Below are 27,904 nucleotides of genomic sequence, written 5' to 3' on the forward strand. Positions count from 1 at the left end.
CTCTGTCCGCTCGGTGCACGGAAAAGCCCGTGATTTCGATGGCCGAGTCTGGAATCTCCGCAGCCAGCCAGGTTTCTGTAAGGCAGATAACACCGCAATCTCTCGTTGGAAGGAGATCCGTGCTCTCAGCTCGCAGAGCTTGTTGTCCAGAGACTGAACATTTGCCAGTAGTATACTGGGTAGCGGGGGTCGATTTGCACGACGTCTTACTCTGATGAGAACGCCGGCTCGTTTTCCTCTTTTCCTTCTGCGTTTCCGCGGCCGAGCAGCCCAGACCAAGGGCTCCGCCGGCGTGTTTGTAAACAGCGGGTCGGCATTAAGGAATTAGAAGTCCGGTTTTCGATGTGTAATTGTAGAACCAATGTCCAAAAGCGTTTGTCTGTCGTAAACAATAAGGCAGACAACATCCAAGACAAAAAAACAAAGAACTAAACAAAACAAACAATAAACCGCAGTGTTGTATCGGAGCTCGCAACGCAGCAGCCATACTCGGCGCCATCTTGAGTCCAACAACCTTGTCTTATATTTATACATTCTGAAAGGGGTGTGAAAACTTGTGGAAAAAAAAAGGGTTATGCAAATTCTACACCTAACTATATAGTTTGAACTTTTTTATTTTTCATGATTTAACCACATAGCTTTTTTAAATGCACACATTTCTTGTATTTCTGTATTCTATCTATATTATGTCATATTGTATAATTATGAAATGACTTGTCATGTCAGGTAAACATTTTCACACATGATTCAAAACATTGAAACCTAAAATTCTAAATTTTAAGAATACAAAATCAGTGACCTTACCAGCTGAAACAAGACATAATTACATTTTTAGAGAATTGTCGGGACACCAGGACACACCTCTTAAAATATAACCCTTTAATTTCTATATGTTTATATACATTAACGTACAGTAAATTGTAGCCGACAGCTTGCTTGATATATCAACAGTTCAAAGCCTCACTTAATCTTTATAAACAATAAAAGAAAAAGTAAATCACGCGGTTTCGTAGGCCTTCTATTCATTATATATAAATCACTTTGATGCTGGGGATAAAAAGCGTTTGCAAAATGAATATGCAAATAAAATTACTCTAGGGGAACCTCAGCCCCAAAGGGGATAAGGGACGTGGGTTGGGCCACTGTAGACACCCCATGGACCTGAGCAATGTCTAGAAAATAGAATACCATAGCCTAGCAACCATTAACAACACCATAGCAACTACATAGCAAAATCCTAGCATCCTCATAGCAACATGTTAAAAACCACCCAGAACAACCTTGCAACTGCATTGCAATATGCTAAAAAAACACTCAAAATACCTTAAGCATCAGCATAGCAATGACCTAAAACCACTCACCATAGCAACCACATTGCAAAACTGTAACAACCTCCCTGAACACCTTAGTAACGTCATAGCAAAGAGTACTAAAAATCACTCAGAACTCCATAGCAACCAAATGGCAAAACCCTAATTATGACCCCATGCACCCAAACATCCTCATTGCAGCAAACTAAAAACCACCACAAACTCCTTAAGAACTTCATTGCAACATGCAAAAAAACTACCAGAACATCCTAGCAACTATTAGCATCATGCTAGAACACTGTAGGAACAGCATAGAAAAACCCTTGCAACCACCCAGAACACCCTGGCAACAGCATAGCAACCCATAACAACCACCCTGAAAACCCTAGCAACAGCATAGCAATGCACTAAAAACACTCAATAACTACATAGAAATGCCCTAGCAATCACCCAGAACACCCTATCAACTACTTGGCTCAAAACCCTCACATCACCTTAGCAACTACATAGCAAAACCATAACAACTACCCTAAACACCATAGCAACCGCATAGTAAAAACCAAACAACCATGTATAACACCATAGCAACCTCATAGCAACAACCGTAAAACCATTAAGAACTTGGAAAAACACTGCAACTACCTAGAACACCCTATCAAATACATTGTAAGCTTTCAGAACACCGTAGCAACCGCATGGCAAAGCACTAGCAACCACTCAGAACACCTTTGCAACTGCATAACAAAATGCTAAAAACAGTAGCAACTGCAAAGATAAACCATAGCCACCACCCAGAACACCCAGCAACTGCATAGCTATGTGCTAAAAAACACACACAACACACTAGCAACCACATAGCAACACATTTTCAACCACTCTGAACACCCTAGTGCCAACCTAGAACACAATGTAGTATATAATGAATATGCAGTAAGCAATACGCAAGAATTAATTCTGACTAAAGCCGTGACTCACTTCTTACACACTTTTCTGTCTTCTCTCCAGATATCCTGGTCTGTTGCGTGAAATGCTCCCCCAAGAGCAGTATGAGCAGCGGGAGCCAGCTGAAATGCCCCCTCCACAATCTCGTCTCCTTCAGTACCGTCAGGTCCAGCCACGAAGTCCTGGAGACATGTTGTCACCTTCCTCATCCACCACTTCCAACCACACATCTGGCCCCAGCGCCTTCCCAGTCCCGGCTCCAACCTCCTATCACGACACCAGCCGCGAGCTGCCCATGGGCAGCCAACCCTTCCAGCAGCACCAGGCCTTCAACCAGGCCTCGTTCTCCCTGCCACCTGAGCACACAACCGGGCCTCTTCCAGTGAAGTACCTCCTCCAGGAGGCCCACTGGCCTCACCCAAGCCTGCCACAGAGCCATGTGCTAGGCCACGGCTTGCCCTTCAATCTGCAGGCGATGGCACACAGGCACGAGCAAGGCCCTCTCGCGCAGCTGCAGCAGAAACAGCAGCTCCAGGCCCAGCAAAGCACCCTGCACACTGTAGAAGAGGTGAGGATAACTGGCCCGGACTGGGCTGCTTTCATTTCATCATAAAGTGATTGAAAGATAGACAAAGAAACATACACACTTTTTGATTGCATTTGTTTCTCCCTAATCCCCCTCATCTACCTCGCTCTCCCTCTCCCTTCTCTCTCTGACCGTTCTCTCAGTATGAACCACGGGGCCCTGGGCGGCCCCTGTACCAGAGAAGAATCTCCTCCAGATCCCCTCAGTCGCATCAGGACAGCCTGGACCCTCAGGACCACCCCACACCCTCATACCGATACCCCACAGCAGACTTATGGCTAGGCAGCAGCGGTCCTGGACCCGTCCCCGCTCCTCTCCACAACATTCCATGTAACGGAGCGAGCCACCTCGTCCCTCACAGAGAGGTTTTAGGTATGTTACACTGGCCTTTTTGAAATCAAAATTAAATAAAAATTGACCTTATTTACTTTCTTGATAAACAAGGGGTTGAATGTAGAGACATGAATGAATGAACATTACATTTATATAGCGCTTTTCTGACACCACATTCAAAGCACTTTACACAGTGAACAGGGGACTCTCCTCAACCATCACGAATGTGCTGCATCCAAGCCAAAGGGTGCCAGTACACTCACCACACCAGCTATTGGTGGACAGGAGAGAGGAGAGTGATAGAGCCAATTCATGGATGGGGATTATTAGGAGGCCATGATTGATGAGGGCCTATGGGGGGAATTTGGCCTGAACACCGGAGTTACAGCCCTAATCTTTACAAGAAGTGTGCTGGGATTTTTAACGACCACAGAGAGTCAGGACCTTGGTTTAACGTCTCATCTGAAAGACAATGACTTTTTATAGTATAGTGTGCCAGTACACTCACCACACACCAGCTATTGGTGGACAGGAGAGAGGAGAGTGATAGAGCCAATTCATGGATGGGGATTATTAGGAAGCCATGATTGATAAGGGCCAATGGGGGGTATTTGGACAGGACACTTCTCGAAAAGAGTAGGGTTGTAACCCCTGTGTCCATGGGATTTTTAATGACCACAGAGAGTCAGGACTTCAGTTTAACGTCTCATCCGAAGGACTGTGCCTTTTTACAGTATACAGTCCCCATCAGAGGAATTAGGACCTACACAGTCCGCAGGGAGAGCACCCCCTGCTGGACTCCCTAATACCTCTTCCATCAGCAACCTTAGTTTTTCCAGGTCTCCCAACAGGTGCTGACCAGGCTCAACCCTGCTTACCTTCAGTAGGCAACCAGTCTTGAGAGACAGGGTGGTATGGCTGCTGGCAAGACTTTTTTTTATTTTTTTTTCCTCTCTCCCTCCCCAAATATAAACATCCTAAGTGAACATCTTGTGGACATTACACTTAAACAGCCTAAATATACAGGGCTTTCTTTAGACTGACTAACGGACTAGTCAAACAACTCACCGACTAGTTAATTTCCATAGCAACCATAGAATTTATTGGACTTCCTACACATTAAAAGAAAATGTTAATAAAAGTGTGTAAACCATTTTTTTCAAACTGTATGTACACTATATATATTTTTATATATGTGCGTGTGTGATCCCATTACCTTTACATTTATGTAAAGCCTTATGTATAACGAGTAATATAAATGACACTTGATGCTATAGTGTTAAAGTAATACTGATGTGTTCTAATTGTTCCTCAGTCTCAAAGGCGATGAGTGCTGCAGAGGAACACGTGAAGGCCGAGTGTCTTCAGCAGTCGCCTCACCCCGCTAGTGCTGCATCTCTCCAGCACCACGGACAGTTCCCACCCCTCATGCCCCACAAGCAAACCCTGCCAGATCCAGGAGGAGGTGGCAACACCAGCCCAGTGGGCTCCCAGGGGCTCAGCAACTCCAAGCCCCCGACTATGTCCTATGCCAGCGCCCTCCGAGCTCCTCCGAAGCCCCGGCCGGTGCCTGAGCAGGCCAAGAAGAACACCGATCCCATCTCCCTGTTACAAGAGCTTAGCATAGGCAGTTCCAACAGTAGCAATGGCTATTATACGTATTTTAAATAAGTCAATATATATGAAGTATTTACACCTGTTAAAAAGAAAACTGTTGAAAAAAAAAAATAGAATAACATTTTAAAACAAAAAACAATAAAAATGTCTTTTGATTTTGTGAGATAGTTAGATGTTTTGCGTTTTATTATTTTTTACTTGGCTTTAGTACTAGTTGGTTCTTTTACAGTTTGAAATCTGTGATTTTACAAACCGAATCAGCATATATATATAGATCATGAAATACCAAATCATTTGGGGGGGAAAATGTAAAAAAAACATTAAAGAAAATACAAATAAAAAGATTTATTGGGGGGAAAAAAGATTTGTAAAAACACCTTGAATTGGTTGACCACTCAGCTGCCGGTCTTTCTGGAATTCTGTCCGCTCTCTTTGCATCCGCTCCCATAAGTAAAACTTGAAGTGATTTTCCCTGCTGGCATTTTTTATGATGTTCAGTTCTTTGATCATTTTTGGTGTTTTCTTGTGCTTGCAGCTGAGTGGTGAATCGACTCTTATAAAAACGTTTAAAAAAAAATATTATATAAAGTTGTATAGCTGTAGACAAACTTTTCTCAAATCTGTACATATGAATAAATGAATACCGAAGAGGACGAGTCTGTGTTTATTCTTATAAAACATTCACACTGTATTCTCTTCATATTAACGTAAAGTGTTTCTCAAAACTGAAATGTTTTTTATTGATAACGCATGAAGTGGACTTTATTATGTTTACAAATGCATGTAAAGATAAGCTTTTGAAAATCTGCCAAATGACCAAAAAAATTATGTCTTCAGTTTGGTTGGGTTCTCAGTCATGGAAACTTGCAAATATTTACAGATTTCTATTTTTGTGCCTGAAAAAATCATGGAAACTGATTTTTTTTTTAAATGGCATGGCCATTTTAAAGTGTGTGTGTACTGTATGTGTATGTGTGTATATATATATATATATATATATAATTTCATAGTTATGCTGTGCTCTAACATATTTAATTGGTTAGAGATTATTTTTAGAATACTCATTCAGGAATCACAAGTGACTGGGAAATCCAACATGATGACACGGGAAGTCAGCATGTTGTTTCAGAGTTCCAGTACCCTAGGATCGGATATAATAAGATGTTGCCACACTTGTCGTGTTTTTATTTTTTATTATCCAGTGATTTTCCGGTTAGTTACATAATCACCAGTCAGGCAGAGGGAGACAAAGCCCACATTAGCATCTGCCAGCGGTAGGTCATTAATCACTTGACCGTCGAGGCTCCCTGCTGAATTTTTGGCTTCAAAAACTGTCATTGAAACAGGGTCTTGTGTTCTCATCAAGTGACCAATGAGCTTCTTTTACTGAAGAAATTACAAGATGTCAAGCTGATATGAATGTTTTCATGACTCTCGGCTGTAGACCATCACAATCGCTGATCCTAAGTGACTCTGTCACCAAGCGTTTTCCCTGCCTTTTTTGCTGATCTAAAATTAAATCAAAGCGGAGCCACAATACAAAAATGATTTTATTGAACGTAATTTCTTTACTCACTGAACAGTGCATACTAGAACGACTTTGATACAGAGTTTTTTGCATTCTACGGCAAGCATGGAGGTGATAAATACATAATCATTCACTTCTTCACAAGGTAAATCTCCATGAATCACAACCTAAGGGCGTTTTCACAATTGGTTTCTGAACCCGGTGCGTTTTATCCCTAGGTTAATTTGGTATTGGCATATTTGTACATGGCAATCGCACATGGATCCACACCAAAACAATCAGTCAGAGACTACCCGGACAGAGAAGAAATCTCTAGGTCAGTTCATCATCAGAACGTGAATATAGCCTTTTGGCAGTCAAGTCATATCGGTCAATCTTTACGAGCGCTTCTCTCTTTTGGTTGCGTCAGAACAGACACCGGTAGGATGGTGTTGTGACTTCACTCTTTGTGTGCGCAAGCATAAACTGTTTACGTCCACGTGGTAATCCTGTTGTTTTTTCTGCAAGCTCCACGCGACCGGGATTCAGAGAGAGAGTTGAAGGGAGTTGATATTCGTAAACCTTCCACCATTTTATTTTGCCCAGTTTGTCATGCCTCTGACTGAAGAGAGCGAGATCTCCGTAAAACAGTTGGCATGTGTGACACCCTTGGCCAAAATAAGAGTCTGCTAACCATCTCCCATCGGATGTTTTTGCACCGGCTCATATTCAATTATGTGTGTTTGACTGGAGGTACATTGACACCAGTGTGGGAGACCAGAGTTCAGATCCCACATTGAAACCTGGAAGTAATGGCATTCTTGTTATCAGTGACTAGTGTGATTTGGCAGTTGCGTTTTTCCCTCAAATATTTTTACTAAAGTGATGGTTAGGTTTGGGTGAAGTTTCTAAAATATACAATCTTCCTTACTGTATTACAGCATGTGCAGCTGGAAACCGTCCGCTTCACAACTCTGTTTTGATGCCCCTCTGTGGACAATACACCCGGAAAATTGAGCTCGCACATGCCCATATGCCCAACAACACTTGCCGCTTTGGCCACTGGAGGCAGTGTTTTGAATTTCGGTCAACTCCGACTGAATTTATCAAAAGAAAAGTCAACCTATACTGTTTCCAAAATATATTTTTAAGACTGTGGAAATTAAACTTCTTAGTGAGGTTTTATAAGGGTTTAATACATTTTGGTGCTCACCTAATCAAAATACACAAACAAAATGCTTCTGTCAATATATGAGGCCAATAAGACATTTTCTCGTGATCAGGAGGTGGTTGGTGAACCGAGAAAAAAAAAAAAAAGCTTTTTGAGAACAATTTTTCATGAAGCTAATAACAATGCAAGCTGACTTTTTTTAAAGGTGCTATATGTAAAATTGATAAGTGTTTGAAATGGGTACTGCAGTCCAATTTCAAAATATTGGAGAGTTGTCTGCCTGCCCCAAACTCAAAGCGCAAGTTAGCCAACTCTGCATCCGTTTTAAAGGATTTCTGGGCTTTAAACTGTCTCCATCTTCCAAAGGCATCGCCAGTATTTATTCTCGTTTTACTACGCCTCTGGTCATGGTGGAATTTAGGTCAGGTGGAATCTGTCATCTCTGATCCAGTTCATTTGCTGGCTTCCATGGCTGCAGCACGCAGTGTTGTCATCCTGCAAACTTGTTCAAATCTGTCAACCCGGCAGTGTCTAAATACTATTGGTGAGTGGGCAGTGGGCGGGATCACACAGGCCAAAACGGAAACAGAAATTCCAGCCCAGAATGTAAACTTCAAAGTAGAGTATACTGGCTGAAGCATTATTATAGGAGAAGCCAGTATTTCAACTTAGCATGTTTTCTTATTCTCTAATGACATATTATGGTAGTTTTATGATTTAATACAGTAAAAATATTACATAGAGCACCTTTAAACTAAGAAACATTGTCGGCAGTAATTATTCAGAAAATTCCCTCAAGATTCTGTTATTTGCCCACTGGTCACTGTAAAACCCCTTAAAAGTCAATCAGAAACAGCATTTGCAACCCATTTTACTTGTATAATGTGACATACCTTTGACTGAAATACAATATTTAACAAGAACAAAATGTAGTACAGGACTTGATTTGATTGGATGGTGAAAGTGGACTTTGTATGACAAGTGGTGGCTTAGTGATGTCAGCAAAAAATTAATTGTAGAGATGGATAATAAAGCAATATTGCAAGAGTGCTGTATTGCCCTATATCAGCACGGCTGAGATTTGGCCGCAGCCACGAGGCGGCTAATGCTGATCTATGATTATTTGATTTCATGTTGACTTTCAATAATGGGAAGATGCTATTGCTTTATTAATAAATGGAGATTAAATGTTTTAGCCCATGCAAGGCTTAACTTATAGTTAGTGAATTATGTTAGTGCCACATTAACACTGCAGTTTATTCACTATAATATTCTTATTCGAAAGCATCTGCACCTATACATTTAAGCATGAGCTGTAACAACATTTAACATGTTAAGCCCTAAACTTTTTGCATAACAACCTTCTTATTTTTTATATTTTTTACATTGCATTGCAAAACTCCTATGTTCAAAATCTTCATTGTATAGTTATAATCAAAATACTGTTGTACAGAGCTTAACAAAGATGTTCTTTTAACCAACTGAGACAGCAAGGCTTTTTTTTATTTTTTTATATGAAAATATTAAATCGGTTCCCTTCAAGTTCACACAGGTGTTACCACAGGTGTAGTTCATCACATTAATTATGGGCATGTTCCACTAACATATGTTTTATCATTTCAAACCTAACAAGCTAAAAAAGATGAGATTTAACAGTATGCTTGAGCCACTTATTTTTTTTTGTCTAATGCAATGGAGTATGGTTTAAGTTTTTTGGGGGGCCACTCTATGAATAGCACAATAATGCTGTAGTTCAGTGAGTGTGTTGGTTTTCTTGATTGACAGCGCAGGGGCAGATCACATTTACTTGATTAAGAGCAGTACATGCAATGAGACATGCAAACAATCATATAGCAAAGCCTGGAGAACTGTAAAAGAATAAACCTGTATTAATAATGTTAATAGTTTCACCGCTTTCTAAAGTGTGATCCGTATTTGCTGAAACTGGAAAGCTGTCATTCAACAATAATTCATCAAAAACTTGATTTGTTGCATTCTAGTGGCACTGTTTCCGAAATAATGCATTATGTATTTTACATATCATTACAAAGTCTATAAATATCCTCATATTGCTCATAAGCATGAATGCACATACTGTAGAAATGTTTTCAGAATACTGAATACCATAAAACGTATCAAATTTATGTTATAGATACTGAACTTAATATAGATATTTAGAACTTGTGTCACTTCTGTCTGTTAATTCAATTAAAAATACCAATGCATCTTTATCACATCATTGCATCTCATTGTCATTCACACTGCTAGCATGAATCCATGGTCAGTCGTATGGTGTGCTGTGCTCTGCAGTTAACGTCATACTAGTCTATGGGCTCTGGTTCAGCATCCATGCAGGTCTCCCAGGGGTTTCTCGGCATGTGTGGCATAGAGATAATGAATAGGCTGACACCGCTGAGGAAGAGGAGGGTGAAAGCTGCGCAGGCACAAGAGAACGACCACGAGTAGTAGTACTCAAACCATATGGTCTCGTCACTGTCAATCATGCGTTTGACCGACTGCCTCATGACCTCCACGGAGATGACGATGCACAGACCTGTGAGGGAGAGAAAGGCCACAGAGGTTACAGTTATTGACTTTCAATTAAGGTAATTAATTTTAAGTACATTACTTGGCTTGCACATTTTTAAATAATGTTATTTATGTACTATATAATTCATTTCAAATATGAATTCATATGTACGTCTGTTTGTGTTACTGTGACAGATGAATGGTGTTCAACAATGAACAAACAGGAAATATAACAATATGAAATTTGAATTTGTTGAGCAGAAAAACAAAAAATATTTCTGTGTTTTTTGTAACTTAAAATTAAAGAAATTAATAATGTGATACAATTTTAGATTAATAATTAGTATTATAGTAAATAACTTTTTTGAGTAACTTACCCAACACTTTTTGATGAAAATGAATTTATCATGCTCCAGACCATAATAAGGAATATTTCTACCGTCTGAGCAATTGAATCTTGAAGTACCACCCTCATGTTTTTGCGAGTCCCAGTAAGCGAGGGACATTAAGCGCAACTCCAGCTGTACATATAGGCAGTGCACAGCTGAACAGCTAACAAACTACACTTACTGACAGCAGACAGCACATTATGAAGAAAAACATATTCTTGTGTTCAAACCCAGCTGGGCTGAGCGCACCTCCGATTGTAGGGGTCTCGAGAAGTGTTTTTCAAAGTTTCAAACTATGTTTAACTTGAAACTCTGTTTATAACACGAGTCATGCAACACATTTCAATGTTAGACTCTCTAGAAGTTTTACTTCTAAAGAAATGAACTGTAATTTTGAAACGTATGTACAAAATCAAGAGCACTCACATGAGATGAGGACTCTAATAATAACCTTAGAAAAGCTGTTCTATATGGGGAGGGGTCTCCTCATGGGGGCTGCCATTTTAGAATCACATGACCAGCTAAATACTACTTGCTTAAATACTACTTGCTTAATCTCAGTAACCATCTTGTTATTAGACACTTTCATTCTTGGGCTAAATTAATCATGGCTGACTGTTAATTGTGAATTTCTACAATGGCATCTGTAACTGAAAACTCTTGATTTTGAATGACGCTGCATCCACACCACTAGGTGTCACCGTAAGTTTAAGATGTCATGAGCAAAAAGTTACTGAGTGTACCTTTAACATTGTGCTTACCTGCAAAAGCAAAGAACATGCCAGCTGGTCTCAGTAGGTAATCTCTGCCCTTCCCAAAAGCCCCCAGGAGGCAAAGGCTGCCCAGAGTCATGAAGGCCAAGCTGAAGATGGCTATAGCAGCAGCTGAGATGTTGTACTCTGGCAGAGGAAAAACACACAGTGAGCCTGGATCAAAGCAAAACCAGTCCTTCCAGTCTTATGGGATTTCAACATTTAGGCCCTATTCAGTTATGCATACAGGTGACATAAAAATCCTTTATACCCCCACAAAATCAAAACCCCTCTGGACCCTGAGGGCATAACTATTTGAAATGCCTGATCAAAAATGCATGTCATGATTGCACATATACTTATACAATATTGTCATACCAATTATGTAGTATCTTTAATAGCCTGACTATTCTAATAAGTTAAAATATTAAAATGACCTAAGAATTTGTTGGGTATGCTAGCTTTGCAGGCTAACTTGTTAGCATGCTAACCATAAGCTAACTAAAAAGAAAAGCCTACATTTGTCTTTTCTTCATGCACTTCCTTGATTCAAATTGAAATGTTTTAATGTTCTGATTAATCTTGAAGCTGGTTGGTTTGATTCGAGGCTTAGAACGAATTAAAGATTGTTTTTTAAATGCCTATGGAGAGTGAGAACTTTACAGCAATGTGTATTCATTGTCATATGTAACTGTAAAAACTCTTTTAAAAAACGAATGAGAAATATACTTCTAGAAACAACTACTAAAAAACAGAAGTTTCAATATAAGATAGCTATTATTGATACTTGATGGTTTTAGCATCTTTTATTAGTGTTCACGTTTTTATATGTCATGCTTTGTGATCTATATCAATCTGTTTCTCCAACAAAATAACCCACATTCATCATACACTGCAGACACCTTGTATTCACTAGAAAACGAAAGTATTTGGGAATAACGTCATCTACTTTGCTAATTCCGATTATCTGGCTAATCAGTCTGACCTCCAGACTTATGTTGCATTTAACGTGTCATTAATTACTAATGCAGACAGATAAATAGTGTGAATGACTATTGATGTTTTAGGATGCGGTGCGGGAAGTGTGTGACGACGAAGTGTTTGTTCTCAGTGACTGAGCTAAAGCATGAAATAGCCAAGATGTTCTTTACTCAGGCAGGCAGAAAACATAATGCCTATGGCTGCAGTTGGTTGCCAGATTGCACTGCCTGTGATTGGTGGACATTATGTCTAGCCAAGAGGTCATTTGACAAGGCTCTAGCCATAAGACAAATTAGGTCCTTGTTGTGGTGAGGACATTGCTATGCAGATTCTACGGTGTTCTGGGAGGTTTACAGTGCATTACTATGCAGTTCCTTGGGTGTTCGGGTGGTTTTTAGGTGGTTGTTTTTTGGCCCAAAAGAGTCCACCCAAGTCTCTATGATATTCTGGTCCCTATATATTGTTTGAATTCTGCAAACCTTCAGGTTTTCCTTTTCTCTCTCAAATATATGCAGGTAAATGTTACTCTTTTACGCTGATCTAGGATCAGAGTTTCCAACCCCTCAAATCTCTGCCTGGTCTAAAGTGGAAACATTTGCACCATCTTCACCTGATTTCAAAGGGTGAAAACCATACCTTTCTGAGTCTTAACTTCAAAAACTTCGGCCTCCTCCCCTGATGTGAAGTGTTTGAAGTAGGAGCAGTTCTTCACTGCGAAAAGAGATGGAAAACAGTGATTGTAGCTGAGATTTCCAGGTGCTGCCTTAGCCTGTCATTACGATGCAGCTGAACTACCAATGAGCCGCTTGACATTTACACAGAGACGAAGCTAGAAGACAACCATTCATGTGTAAACTGGTTTAAGCTGGTCTCCCAGCCTGGCTAAGCTAGACAGTTGGTCTTTCAACCAGCTGAAAAGTGCCAAAACCACTGTAAAACCAGCCAACAGACCAACTAACCAGCTAAGGCTGATATAAGCTGGATATTTCAGCAGGATACATGTATGCACATTGTATATTTATGTTTGCAGTTTTTGGAGAAAGAGACAAATTATCCCAAGAAATGAAAAAGGCTTGATTTTCGACTTTTATATTTTGCCACCATAAATGTGTAATTACGGCATCTACCAGCTGGGGCTAACTAGACCATGCCAACCAGACAAACTTTGACGCCTTGAGTGCAACCCAAACATTCACCCCTTTTTGGGTAGTTAACTGAAAAGAGCTTCTGGCACATGTGTTCAAAAGGGTTATAGGTCTACAAGATCACAACGTCCCATCTAAGACCTGTACCTTTTACTTCCCAGGGCAACTGGAAGAGTCAAGTTATGAAAGATTTCAGACAGTAGGCACGTCTTCTTTAGATTCAATTTATTTGAGCCAAGAGAGAGACCGGAGATTGGAATCAGACAGAGGAAACACAGGAGCTCTTTCTTACACAGGACCAAGGATGGGGGGTTGGGGAGACCTATGTATAGGTTACCTAGCAACAGGCTGGTCTTAGCTTTATCAGTAAAGGCATACAGACATTGGCGAGGGGATGGGATGCATTGCCGCTGTGCTGCTTTAGATCATGATCATTTACTCAGTTTAGATTTTATTTGAGCGTTCATAACAGGCCGCTAGAGTAAGCTGTTTTGGATGAGTTCATCTCACAATGAACCTTGGAGAGCTTTTGGTCGTGATGTGTGGTGCCATGTGTGGGCTAATACACGCATTGCGTCGTGGTCCATTGTCTGGACAAAAATAAACCTTTGTTAGCATCTCAATACCCTTACGCCAACATGAGACGTGATTTAATTGGATGGCAGACATTTGAGTTTTGGAGACAGGGATGTCATGCACCTTGACAGGCAGTGATCTCCATGATCATTGTATGAAAAAGAGCTTGAAGGACGGGGCTGTTTGCCACACAAGTGCGTTGACAGAGTGATTGTGCCATTTAATGCGCTTGAGAGTTATTTCTCTCCAGAGCATAACTTACATTTTACTGTTATTTTCTATATTTTACGAAATATAAATGTTATGAATTCAAAATCAGCCACATATTTCCATTTTGCAAAACTGTTTGTCCACAAGCGAGTCTCCATTAAACTTCACTAAGCACACATGCATCCCTGTCATGAACAAGAGAGAAAGGGAGCACAATCATTTTGATTAAACAGTGCCGTTTGATGAACATTGGTTTTGGCAATCTAATTTAGGTTTAAATGTAACTATTGAATGCAAAAAAATATTTTAGAAGAACAGTGACTGTACATAGTCTCTTAAATTTTTTTAGTAAAGGCATTACAACATTCTACCTCTTACCAGATAATACTTAAGGCCCTTGAACACTTCCTACGAAATCAAAGAACTAATGGGTTTGATGACATTTAGAACAAAATCTGGCCAAAAAAAAACGTTGTTTTGAGTTAATTTCTGTGGTTCGTAACTGCTAGCCAGGGCGAACTTTCAGGAAAACTTTTTACTGCCAGCTAAACACCTTACTGCCATTGGTCAAAGTCATCAGTAGGTGTGAACTGGAGCTCCACCTACTTTGAGGCCGACAGCTAATTCCCTTTCAGTCAGTTAAGATCTGTCAACATAAACACACACAGCATGCAGTTATTACAGCTGGTGCAAACGTAACCACATCTGAACGGTCGTTCACATAGAGACATTTTCTAAGAACGTCATGTGATTTTTTTGGTTTAATTAGTCTCCAAAATGAATCAAATCTACTCAAGTACTCTTAAGTGCCCATTCACTCATGTTCCGTCTGCAGCCAAAAGTCATTCACACCTCTACCCAAAGTAAGGTATGTCTATCATAATTCTTTGGTCTGTATTCTACCCATTAACACTCTTTTATACAGCCATCTTTGCAGTAGTTGCCATGCCATTAGCGCCATAAATGCACAAGGTAAACATTACAAATTACACATTATCTACTGCATACTGTGTATATTACTTAAAATAAGCATCAAGTCGTTAATACAGCTTCCTTTACTGATCTTGAATGAGGCATTAAGTCATTGATAACACATTTTAAAGTCATATTAGCTAATGTTTTAAATGTTGTCTTGAGTGTCCTCATGTTTAAATGTTCCTTTAAACTCCACCCCCAGCAGTGTAGCCAGTGTCTGAATTAGTGTATGAAGTAAAGAGTATGTGTTGCTCAGCTGTTTTGAACTTTTTTTTTGGCTCTGAACGAAGAATGAAGAAGCACTTCACTGTGAGTGTGCTGGGGCCCATTTTTTCACTCAGATTCTTTTCACTCATTCGTGATCGGTCTGTACTTGAATGCCTCTATCAGACAGATGAAGGAGGCTTACTACTGAAAATGGCATCTCTTGAAAATCTGTCATTTTTCCCCCTGGCATATATTGGATGCAAGTCCTATGCAGCACACCTTGCTCTGCATGTAGGCAGATCTATTTTTCAGCACGATTGGATCGAAAGGTCTAAAAGAACATAGTGAACCCTTTCAGCTCAGTGGCACCACCTTGCGAAATGAGGTGCCGAAAATAGTGATTTAGAGTGTATCATTGACCTTGCAGATTTGTTAATGGAATCACTTATTTCAGGGCAGAAGTCAATAGCTGGGTTGCAGTGTCTGTTATATTAGTTTTTTTACATCTTGATTAAAACTTGCTCCAAAAAAATCACTTTTGGTGCCAGGTTTCCAAGCTCTGTTGTGTCGTTTTCGCACAGGTAAATGCAGAGCAGTGGCTCAAGAAAACAGAGGTGTCCCCTTTTTATGTCCACAAACAGAGAGTGGCCGTCAGATTCTGGGTCAATGTAAGAGGAGGACATATGTAAAGCAGCTAACCTGCTAATGGTGGCTTCCTCCAGGGCCTTCATGCCTCTGCAGATGTTTGGCTGCCAAACTGAGATAAAGCCACTACTGTACAAGGGTATTGAAGGAATATTGTGCCCACAAATTACAATTCATTTATTTACTTACCCTAATATGATTTCAAATCTGTTTAGCATACTTTCTTCCATGTAACACAAAAAGGGGATGTTTTGCAGCTCTTTGCAATATTATGAAATCATACAGTGGCCAGGGACTGCCAAGCTCAAATCTCAAGCTCAGGCTGTCATATATCATTCACGCTTCTGCACGTTCAAACTTTGCGCATGTCGTGTTCAGAAATGAGACTCTTGAGATCATCTTGGTGTCATTGACGTTTGGTCTCATTGATGTCAAATCTGGCTAAGTTTGAATATATGCTTGCACAAATTACATTTGAGCACTATTGTGGAAGGGAACATTATCCCCCTTCCCAATATGAAGATTTGTGAACTATTCCTTCATCAGCTACAATGCTGTATCAGAATCACTCAGTGGTTACATTTTGAAGTAGTTCCAAGCCAATCTTTCCATAAAATGGTCATTTTAACACAATTAACTCCACTGAGATGCGTTAGAGTCACTTTAACAGACCTGAGGATTGAATGATTGTCAGACGCTAGATTCCCTTAAAGAACTTGATGAGTCTTGCCAACACTCATAGGCTCTCCTTTGAGAAGCAATTCTGGGAAAGAAGCCAAAAATCATTGAGCAAGGAGGAATACAACTTCTTAAATGCTAATGTTTTGGCTTATTAAAATCAGTATGAGCTTTATTGCAAAGTGTGCTCATGTACACAAGGTTTTTCTATTTAATTTTTTCTGATCGGAGAAACAAGCAAGTGCACACAGACCATTACAGTGAGACAGAATATAAACAATGTAAGAGTATAAATAGACATTCAAAACAATAGGACATATCAAATATAATGGCATATGTGCAAGTTTGGGGCATGAGATATGTATTTACGTTATTGCACTATGGGGAATTCCTGAGGCAGTTTAATTGTTCATGTGGAAAATGGCATGTGGGAAAAACTCTTCTTGTGCCTGGTTGTCCTGGTGCTGATTGCTCTGTAGCGCCGGCCAGAGGGCAACAGTTCAAAAAGGGCGTGGGCAGGGTGTGTGGGGTCCAGAGTGATTCTACCTGCATGAATCCTCACTCTGGAGACATACAGGTCTTGGAGGGTGGGCAGGAGGGCACCAATGGCTTATGGCTTCATCAGTTAAAGAGGCTTTCCAGATCTAGCCTTTCCCCAGGCTATGATGTTTCCTCTACTAGGCTAGTGTGATCTGGGCCCACAACTGGTCTCTTTGGACATCCATTTGATCAGTTGTGCTCTGTGAGGTGTCTGTGGAGTTTCAGGGTTAGATGTTAACTGAACCATTCCAACATGAATTCTTCCACTGGGACAGTAGGAGAATTAGTAGGTATCTGCCAAGACTGGTATCTCCTATCTCTTGGTTAGGGCAAACACAAACTTGTGCTGCACATTGTTATACAGTGTTGGAGTTGTATAGTGCCATACTTGAAATGTTGGTGAAGCACAGATTTCTTTCATTTTGACAGATTTTCCAGTGATTTCAACTGTGAAATTATCATTTAGATCTATATGGGAATAAATGCGAGTCCTATATACATCATGGTTCGTCTCGCATAGGCAGACTTTTGATTATCAGCATAAAGTCTGGTTCACATTGCAGTTAATTCAGATCCACCCACTTAGGCAGAATGGGGCTGTGGGATCAACATACTGTATATAGCGATCAACAACATGTTTTTTTTATGTTTGGGGACAGATATCTGAAATCAGATGTAACCCTGAAAACAAAGTAGAACACATAGGTGTACTCAAGGATATATTGTTAACGTACTACTAAGGACCCATTTACACTTGGTATTAAGATGCATTGTTGGTGATCCATTTTTACAATTTCTTGAGGCGACTCTAAAAATATTTGTAAATGGGGTCCAAATCGTTTTGAGGTTTGTCCACTTCAACCACAGTAAGAGGTGGTCAAAAACATATATATTCTGTATGTTGTGTAAACCCTTACATGTTCTAATGCATCAATATAGAACAACCGCCTACTTCAACCTTGCCGGTTATGAACGGAATTTTTTATCTGAACGAAATTGTGAAAAAGTGCATGCATGCAGTCATAATATCCCTCCTCCAAATCTGAACAATTAACAACATTTCAACCATTTTTTCACTTGTCCGTTCTCTCAAAGTGCATCTTAATACAAATTAAAAGTGGAGCCTCAATGTCTCAAACTAAACTGAGAAATACCTTCCAAAAATGTGGTGCCATGAGCTTAACACATTTAGGCAAATTCAGTTACCAGTTCTTCCTCAGAAGCAGCCAGGGAACTTGTATACAGTACTATTTCCTGGTAGATTGTGGGCAGCCTCCCAGAAAATTCAGACTTTTGTAAATTGCGTAAAGACAGCCAATCACATGGGAGCTTGCTGCATTGAGAAAGCTCTTTGCCAACTTTATGTGCTATATGTATCAGACAGTCCATGAACATCTGTGGCTGAAACAACATAATGGATGACATGACAGAGTGCCCTGTCATGGTTAATTAGCTGTTATCAAGTCTAAATAAGTAATTACTATGAATAATTAGGTCTTAAAGGGGTCATATAATGCCATTTTTGTACAAGTTAATATGAATCTTTAGGGTCTAAATGAAAACTTTGTAATATACTTTTATTAAAAATTCTCATTAGTATTTTAAGAAAACACTAATTTTACCTGCTCAAAAACAGCTCTGTTTTCATCACGCCTTTTCAGAGCATATGACTTTAAATGATAATGAGCTTTGGTCACCCCGCCCCTCCGTTCTGGAGTTATTCTCCGTATCCACCTGTTTCCGGGGGGCGCTACTGTAAAATAGAACGTGGGTGAAACTTCCGGTTAGGTGGCGGAAGTAGTAAATCAACGGTATTTTGTGTTACATAGCGAAGAGGTTAGGTATTTTTCGAGTACATTTTTCTACTATTTAAAGTCGCAAACATTAATGAGAGATGTCGATTACGGAGCTCAGGGACAACATGTGCTGTTCGGTGGTTGTACATATAACCGCACTAAACTAATTCAGTGGCTTAAACGTGAGTGTTTTGAACATAAGCCTAAAACTAAATCTGAGTGTTCCTGTGAACGATTATACAGTTTCCATCACCTCCCAAAAGACGACTGAATCAAATAGAATATGGAGGAAGAACTTAAACTTAAAAACACCTCCAAAACACCTGTTTGTGTGCTCGTTTCACTTCGTGGACAAGAAGCCAACACTGGATAACCCGTACCCAACGCTCTTTATGGGTTACTGAGAAGCCACCGGAGAAGAGACGCCGACCTAGGATTCGACATGTCACAACAACAACAACAACAGGTAACTTAACATTTAATCTAATGTCAACTAGCTTGTTTTTTCCTTAGTTTTTCTTGAATTACTTATTATTAATATATGAAAAACTGTGCCATGATGGTAGACAGGTAGCCTGATGTTTTTACCTCGCATAAACTTTTATTGTGATGAGCTTGGAGGGCACAATGGTACACAGTGACAGATGCTAATTTAATTTCCTCTATTAGTTAACATTAGATGTTACAGAATATCTATATTGATGATATTAAACGCAGTCTAGATGTTTTTCAAGACTCTAATGCCCCCTAATTGTTTTGTTTTTTCTGCCACTAAACAAATCGTCATTGAAGGACTAACCAGCTAAATATAAGACCGCCACAGCTAAATATGTACTTAATGTATTCCCTGCAGATGAGCCTATTGTGATGCAGGTTTCTGGGGATCCAGATCCTACCTCACAGACCTTTCATGATGCCCAGACACAGTGGTCAGACCCAACAATGGATGACCACACCTACTCCAAAGCACCTACCATCACATGTGGTATGACAACTGCCCCATCCACTGAGAGGACACTGCCTGTTGCAGATGGTGTTTTGAAAGACTATACAGACTGTCTGCTGTACACAGGGATTCCACTTCTCGAATTCAAAACCCTTGTGTCTTGCTTGCAACGCTTTGCCCCCACATCGCCAGCATTTTCAGCAGAGGACCAAATCCTCTTGACATTAATGAAGCTTAGACAGAACTTTGTTATTGCCGATTTAGCTAGACGCTTCAAAATGTCACCTGGTCAGGTCAGTAAAACACTGACATTCTGGATAGATGTGATTGCTGAGCACACCCAGGATCTCATTCCATGGCTGCCGCTGAAACAATAAAAGCCACTTTGCAGCAAATTTTTAAGGACAATTTCCCCAACACAACTTGTGTCATTGACTGCACAGAAAGTGTCTTGCAGAAGGCTAAAAATCTGGACTCAAGAACTGAATCTTATAGTCACTACTATGCAAACAATACTGTCAAGTATCTAGTAGCAATTGCTCCATCTGGTATGGTTATGTACATTTCAGAGGCTTACGGTGGCAAATGTAGCGATAGATTCATCACACAGAACTCTGGGTTTCTCGACCATTTGCGTGCTGGAGATGAGGTGATGGGGGACCGTGGCTTCACCATCAGAGATCTGCTAGAGGAACGGAATGTTCGTTTGATCATGCCAGCTTTTACGCGCAAGAAATGCCAGCTGACAAATGAGCAGGTCACTGCGCACAAGACGCATTGCTAATGTCCGCATACACATTGAGCGAGCAATCAGACGTCTTAAGGTGTACAAGATCCTCTCTCAAACTGTGCCTATTCATTTTGTCCCTAAAATCGACAGAATACTAAAAATCTGTGCAGCACTCGTAAATCTGCGAGGAGAGCTTATTTCTAGAACATAGTCACCATATCTTACACAATCAGCTTGAGCTTAAATGTTCAATTCTCTCTATAACTTTATCAACTGTATAAACCAATACACAACTTTTACTTGCACTGATTTTTTTTTCTAAACTGTTGTAATTATTCTTATTTGTTTTGATTATTTTAATTTCTTCTATGTAAAGCACTTTGAATTACCATTGTGTATGAAATGTGCTATATAAATAAACTTGCCTTGCCTTGATATACCAACACCTTTTCTTTTAGTTGTTGTTTCATAGACAGCTATTTTCTTTTGCTGTGTAAATTTAAATTCTTAAGATTTTTCAATCTCGTAATATTCTGCAAAAGAGAGAAGTGTGTGTACTTTCACAGTATAGTATTGCTATTTTTATTTAATGAAATGTTCTGAATACAACTGTTAACCAAATGTGCAAATGACACATTCATTTATTCTTATAAATAAATTCAAAAGCCAATGACTAAGTGTCTAATATGTTTTTATTCAGTGTATTTTTTTATTTTAATTGTGGTTTGTTTCCCCACAACTGTAACCATGCCTTTATAAGCCATGTCTTTATATACCATGCCTATATATTATAATAATATTGAGAACAGTGTAAACATTCCCCCAACTACGCATTAAACATCTGCAGGTATGTTGGATTCTCAACCTAAATTGAATTCAATTTTTTATTATCCAACAATATTAAAATAAATAATTTAAGTCAAGGCTACTGTGAAGCAACACATACAGAACATGAATGACACACAGTAAACATTTCAGTTTAGTACATTTATTAATTAATAAAAAATATACAATAATACATTTTGTGCCCTTAATTGTCCTAACTTTACTGACCTTCCACAAAAGTGCTGCTGCATGACTACAAGAGCGTCCTGGCCCTGCAATACATGAACAACCCGCTGTCTGTACTTCACCTGCCACTGAAACTAGCACCCAAGCCTTATGATGTGTTACGTGCAAACTCTGGCTCGGCTCAATGTCAGCTTTTAGATACGCAAGGTCGTTTCCGACGTCCTTAATCAACACTCGACCGACTTTATCACTGTGTAGATATTGATATGCCTCTGAGCTTTTCAGGTTGCTCATCGCCTTACCATCACAGGCTACTGAATCTACAAAATAGCTAAAAATGTTACCATACGTGATACGAGGCCACTTCTTCACGTCATCCTCCCAACCATCTACCGCGGATGGTAAAGGTACTGTTATATCACCCCTTTTAATTTCGTTGAGGTTGTGTTCCCACATCATTAAGTTTGGATCGCTAAATCTTGAATGACGGTCAACTAATGAATGAATGAGTGTCAACTCCTGCTTGTTTACTTCGAACCGGAAGTCACGCCCACTTTTGACGCAATGCCTCATGGGACGTAGGAAACTTGTGGATAACATTGACATTACTTCTTAATCAGTAACATACCATAAACCAGGTGTAACTTAGTGTTACCATGTTAACTGTAACACCTGCGTACACAGTTTTTAATAACACAATAACATAACGCGTTGTTCATTATAAACGTGGGATTATGAATTATATTGAGAACGTCGTAACGTTATGGAAAACATGCCGTAATGTACCCTGAGTGTAAACATTAGCCACATTCATTGTGAAGCGTGCAAGCGATTTGCAAAGATTAATATAAAGGTTAATAAAACGTTACACTTACTTCTTCTGGAGGTGCAGATGGAATATAAATAGTTGGTACCAAATCTTTTTTCAGCAGCAGCTTCTTAGCAAAACCAGCTTTATACTGACCCTCGTTTATAAAGCAGTCTGGTGAAAAATGATTAGCGCAAACATGAACGCATTGACGTTGCTCGTGGGGAATATTCCCATCGTAAACAAAACTCAGCCACTGCGTCTTCAGCGGTTCAGGTTTAGGAACATCAAAATGCCTGCTGTGTTCGTAAGAACAGAACACCACAATCGCTTAGGCGCCATTCTGCTCCAGTGTATCAACAATGATGACGGACTATGATTGACAGCTCGCTCACGAGCGAGGGCGGGTCTGTGTTGAAACACTGCTGTCAATCAACAATCCTGGGAGGGGCGTCCGACCGTGTGACGTCACACGGTCGAATGGCTCGATTTGAGGCAGGGGAAAATATATAAGGAGATTAAAACAAAAACACTGGATGGATTTTTATCATAATAGGATGGTTGTGTACAGGCAAAGCCAACACACATTTCAGTACAATCAACTTGAAAAAGTGCATGTACCATTATATGACCCCTTTAAAACTATTGGAAAGACTGTTCGGAACTGTAGACCTATAGGCTCCTCCTTCATTCAACAGCCACAGTTACAATTTAATCTTGGGGCTTTAGCTTAAGGGGAGATCCTCCCCAGACACTGACTACATTTACATAACACCAGAGAGAGGCTTATTGCGAGAAAGCAGATTTTTGCGAGAAAACAACTTTCCTGTTTACATGCACTGCATAAGCGGCAAACTCTTTACTCCTGAATACGTGTGGTTTGGTCAGTAAGCAGCTTCTCCCACAGCAGCATCATTTTGATGATTGCGTAAATAACAAACCTGGGATCGCTTTTCTGCCATTTTACTCTTTGTTGCTTCGCTTTCTTACCAGACATTCCAGAGTTGTTGCTGTGTTTGTTTCCTTAACTTTCTAATGTGACCTGCACGGAATTTCGATGCAATAGTGGGGCTTCTTTCTTACGTAAAACTCTACAGATTTCTTCAATGTATGAGCGCATGCACAAATGTGAGGGACAGTCAGTATCTTACAATTGTATGTAAAATTGGGTATAGTTTACATTTATAGTGTATTTGATTTTCCCACTGTACTCTTTTAGTTCTTTCCACTGTATTGACTTGCTGTTGGGCTCTATCCTATGACGTTTGCTATCCTAGCCTGTTCCAAGCACGTGCACTCTTCAAACACCCATCAGAATCCTGCTTATGCGTATACATGACCACATTAAGCCGTGTTCTCAGAGAGAAACCTAGGTGTGTTAAACCACTTTCTCTTAATCGCTTAAGTAGCAAAAGAAAATCAGCATTCTTGTTTACGTGACATTTCAGAATAGTGCCTTCTGCAAAAACCCTGGAATAAACTGTTTTCTTAAGTGCATATAAACAGGGTTATTCATAGGAGCACATGCTGGCTGACAGGAATTGATTACCCCATTTGACTTCAGTTGTGGCAAACAGAGGATGCACTATATTACTCCTATAGCACCCTGCATCACACAGTTGAGAGCCTAATACCCATTTACCCCACTTGTTCTGAATTGCTTCATCCATCCATCCCAAATACTATGATCATTTCGTGAGTCATTTCATTTATAGTGTACACCTGGGGTCTTAAACCATTTTCATGCCAAGGACCCCTTTGTGGGTAGAGAGACGGAGCCAGGACCCCCGTTATATATTGTATACAACTGAGAGTTGCATTTTATGCCTATAAACACATGTATGGTGCTACAGTACCATACTATTTTCTGTACATACTTCATGGTGTTTACATTGCAAATCCATTGAAATAATCATTAAATGCTGCCCTTATGAAAAGACCAGCTAAAACAAGTATAAGCTAGTTGGCTGGTTTTAGCTGGTCACCCAGCCTGATCATACAGTAGCTGGTAATGCTGGTTTTAAAGGGGTTTAGAATTTTTTTTTTTGCCGGTCAAGCTGGTCTTAGTTTTTCAGGCTGGTCATACGGATCTTGGGTGGTCTTGGCTGGTCAGCTTGGCCAAGCTGGCTCAAACTGCGAGGCTAGCTAGTCTCCCAGCCTGACCAGTTAAAAAGTGTTCCAACCCCCTCTGAAACCAGCTAACTGACCAGCTTAGCCTGGTTTTAGCTGGTCGTTTCAGCAGGAACCGCACTGGTCTGCAACAGTGTCATTTTTAATTTTCCTTGTTAATCCCTGTGCCGACCCTCCTCCAAAAAGTATAAGATAGATAGATAAACTGACCCTGTCCATGCCAAATAAAACAACTTTTATAAGGTTACTAAAATGGAGGCTTCATCTCATATGAGTGATCAAATTTATACATATATTTGAAAATTACTGTTCATTTCATTGAGTAAAAATGATGTTAAATATAATGAGGAAAACATATTTTATGGTGGATAAAACAATAATTTGTGGACCCTTTGCGGTACTACCGTGGATCCCCTGGGGGTTGCGGACCCCCTGTTGAAGACCCTTGGTATACACTTATTTGAAAAGCATCTTAAACCAGCCCTAAGCTGTATAAGCTTAGCTGGTTTAAGATGGTCTCCCAGCTTGGCAAAGCTGGTCCTAAGCTGGTCTCCCACTGTGTCCAAGCTGTTCTGATTTTAGCTGCTTTAAGATGGTCTTAGCTGGTTTCAGTAAGTCTCTTAGCCAGGCCAAGCAAATCTTCAGTTGGTCTATCTGGTCTCCCAACCTGACCAGCTGAAAAGTACCCAAAAGCCCCTCTAAAACCAGCCAACAGAAAAGCCTGACCAGGCTGGTAGTTCAGCTTAGACCAGCAAACCTGTTTGGGCTGGTTTTATCTGTTTTTTTAGCAGGGTACCCCACCATCTGTCTTTCACAAGACCTAAATGTTGACATACATTTGTCTCCAGAACACGGATGATGGTGAATTTGTTAGGAACAGTAGATACTACAGGTTTTGTTCTCATTTCTTCCTTTGCTCTAATCTATCACCTCATGAGCTGGGGTACAGGAATGAAATGAGGCTGATCCCTCCCAAGTGTACCGTCAGGAACAGTTGAGTTATTTCCCATCTCCCACAGGTAGATACAGTTCATCTTCCTTTCATTAATTCATCACCAAAGCTCTGCTCATAAATCACCTTGCCCTATCTATTACAGACTTACACAACCCAATGACTTCATAAATGACATATCAATGCCCATTCTATTCATAAGCTGCCTGGTCAGCGAGCACACTAAGCAATTCAAAGACACACGGTGCAATTATATTAAAACAGACCCTTGAAGCTATTCAAAGAAAAGATTTATACCCATATTGTTGGTTCATCTTTAAACGATGAACTGCACAATTGTTCTTTGCATACCATGATGGGGAAAACTGTTCACTTTAGTCATGTACTGCGTGAAAGAGTATGATAGTTAGCTTAACTTCTTCTGCTCCCCAATTTCCCTTTAAAAAATTAAGATAAATGAGATTTTCTTCCAACAACTCCATGTGGAAGATAGATCCATGCCTTTGGGCTACATCAGATGGAACGGTTGGATGTGCCAATGATCGTTATGAAAAATCATTTGAAGAACAACATCCTTACCTCCTGGCAGGCTGATGGGACCACATCCTTTGCCTTGAGGGTCTTCCTCCACAATGAAGATACTCTTTTTACACAGCCTCCAGAGTCCAAAATGGGCTGCTTCGCAGGTGGTGTTGAGCCGCTCCACTCTGGGACTCAGTACTGCCCAGTGGTCCGTCACCACTGCCGCCAACATGGATGAGATCCCCACCAGAATAACCAGGAAGGTGATCTTCACCTTGGTCTTCTTGTCTTCCAACATGGTGGCAGTTGAAGATAAGTTCAAATGGAGTTTGTGCCGTAGTTTGAAAGTGTCACAATCCTTGAATATACACTTTGGTTTAGTTTACTTCTCAGACACTAAGAGAAATGTAAAAGTCACACGACAACACCTCCTCACTCTAGCTCGCTGTCCATAAACCACTGCTTCTGGTTGGAAAAAGAGACCACATAATAGTGCCCTAGTTTTCACTCTCTCTCTCGCTTTCCCTCCCAGTAATACTCTATTAGTATGGTGGGATGTGCCTTTAGAATTACAACCTTCATATGAAAAGTATCATTTGGTCCCATGTTACATTAGGAGTCTTTACTAATGTCCTAACATAAAAAAATAAAATAATTAAATATAATGTTTTTGTTTCATCCATGCTTTTTGCTAAATTATTTTGAGATTTGTATTTGCTTCTACCAAGCTTATGGGTAGGGTAAAGTTTGGGGTCAGGGGGAAGGGGAAGGGTCAGGGTTAGGTTTAGGATTGCTTGCAAGACTCCATATTACCAGTGTATGAATAATCCAATGGGAATATTGAGAGCCTTTTCACATGACAAATGGTTACAATCTAGTCATCCTGAATGTAAGTAGAGAGCTACAACATGTATGTACACAGTAAGTGCATTGTATCAAGTGCTTACTGTAAGTACACAGAGGTTAAAAACACCTAATATAAAGTGGGACCTATAATTTGAGTGTTAGGTTAGAGGTTAGAAAACTGTGTTAACTCTAACCAATTTTGAAAAGCCAGAGGGCACATGTCTGTGTAGATGTTAGCTAACATCTTAAAATGTAAGAGGAACAAATCAGTACTCTGGACATCTGATACATTTTACATGACTTGAATATAATTTTTCATCTCAGATTATTTGATTTTGATGACTTAAGGTATTCATTTATCCTGTGCCTTGGTTTTCCAAGGCAGTTTAATTATTTCCCATTCTGCAGTTGCTCGCTTCATCCAAGAGGCTCATGGGAAATATCCTTTTATTAGTAGATGATCTACTTTCCCCCTGTCAGAGTGAGAGAGGCTACACCTGGAGATCAAAATAAATAGTTTCAGTTAAAGACTACAATCACTATATTCTGTCTTTGTTACTTCCTATAGTAATTTCCCATTATTGAATCTTACTGTCATCTAAGTTGCCTAAATATATGAAGAGTTTTTAGTGGTGTTTGCTTAGGCAAACATCATTATTGGTTTTGCTAAGCTCATTCTTAGGGTCAAGGATCTGAACAAACCTGAACTAACCCTCATTGTTAAACTTGGGTGTGTAACTTGTCCTATTTGTGCTATGGATATGAACAGTACGGCTGCTCCCTATAAGCAGACTATGCAGTCTGCGTAGGACACCAACTCCCTAGGGGGGCACCATCTTACTCTAGGAGGGCACCAAAAAGTCCACCGGCTGCCCTTACTCGCACGTTATACGTTATTCAAGGACCCGAAAGCAGTTGCGGAACACAGATGATCGCTTCGCGCTCATATCACGCGAACTTTAGAAAATGTAAACATCTAGTTTACAACTGTTTCATTTAATCTTGTATAAGGTAAAGTATTTTTCTGGAATTTAAATATCTCCGTTTACGTTTCACAGTTGTTTGAAATG

At 40.0% G+C, this 27,904-nt stretch overlaps 2 protein-coding genes across 2 annotated transcripts in view; one reads left to right on the forward strand and one right to left on the reverse strand.

The window, feature by feature from the left end:
• The window catches only part of LOC127647627 (probable helicase with zinc finger domain), a 70,275-nt gene extending 64,840 nt beyond the window's left edge, over nt 1-5,435 (forward strand). The window contains exons 29-31 of the mRNA XM_052131989.1: nt 2,316-2,820; nt 2,982-3,210; nt 4,487-5,435. Coding sequence (XP_051987949.1) covers nt 2,316-2,820; nt 2,982-3,210; nt 4,487-4,842 — 1,090 coding nt within the window. The 3' untranslated portion in view covers nt 4,843-5,435. The remainder of the gene's footprint in view (nt 1-2,315; nt 2,821-2,981; nt 3,211-4,486) is intronic.
• An 891-nt stretch (nt 5,436-6,326) lies between these two features.
• Nucleotides 6,327-26,424, reverse strand: LOC127647994 (voltage-dependent calcium channel gamma-1 subunit-like). The gene is made up of 4 exons (XM_052132547.1): nt 26,046-26,424; nt 12,754-12,828; nt 11,146-11,283; nt 6,327-10,020 (listed from the first exon to the last, which is right to left on the reverse strand). Exons 1-4 carry the CDS (start codon nt 26,284-26,286, stop codon nt 9,788-9,790), a joined length of 687 nt encoding a protein of 228 aa, XP_051988507.1. The 5' UTR covers nt 26,287-26,424; the 3' UTR covers nt 6,327-9,787.
• Nucleotides 26,425-27,904: the final 1,480 nt, after the last annotated feature.

This window comes from Xyrauchen texanus, chromosome 8, assembly GCF_025860055.1.
Source record: "Xyrauchen texanus isolate HMW12.3.18 chromosome 8, RBS_HiC_50CHRs, whole genome shotgun sequence".
Lineage (NCBI taxonomy): Eukaryota > Metazoa > Chordata > Actinopteri > Cypriniformes > Catostomidae > Xyrauchen > Xyrauchen texanus.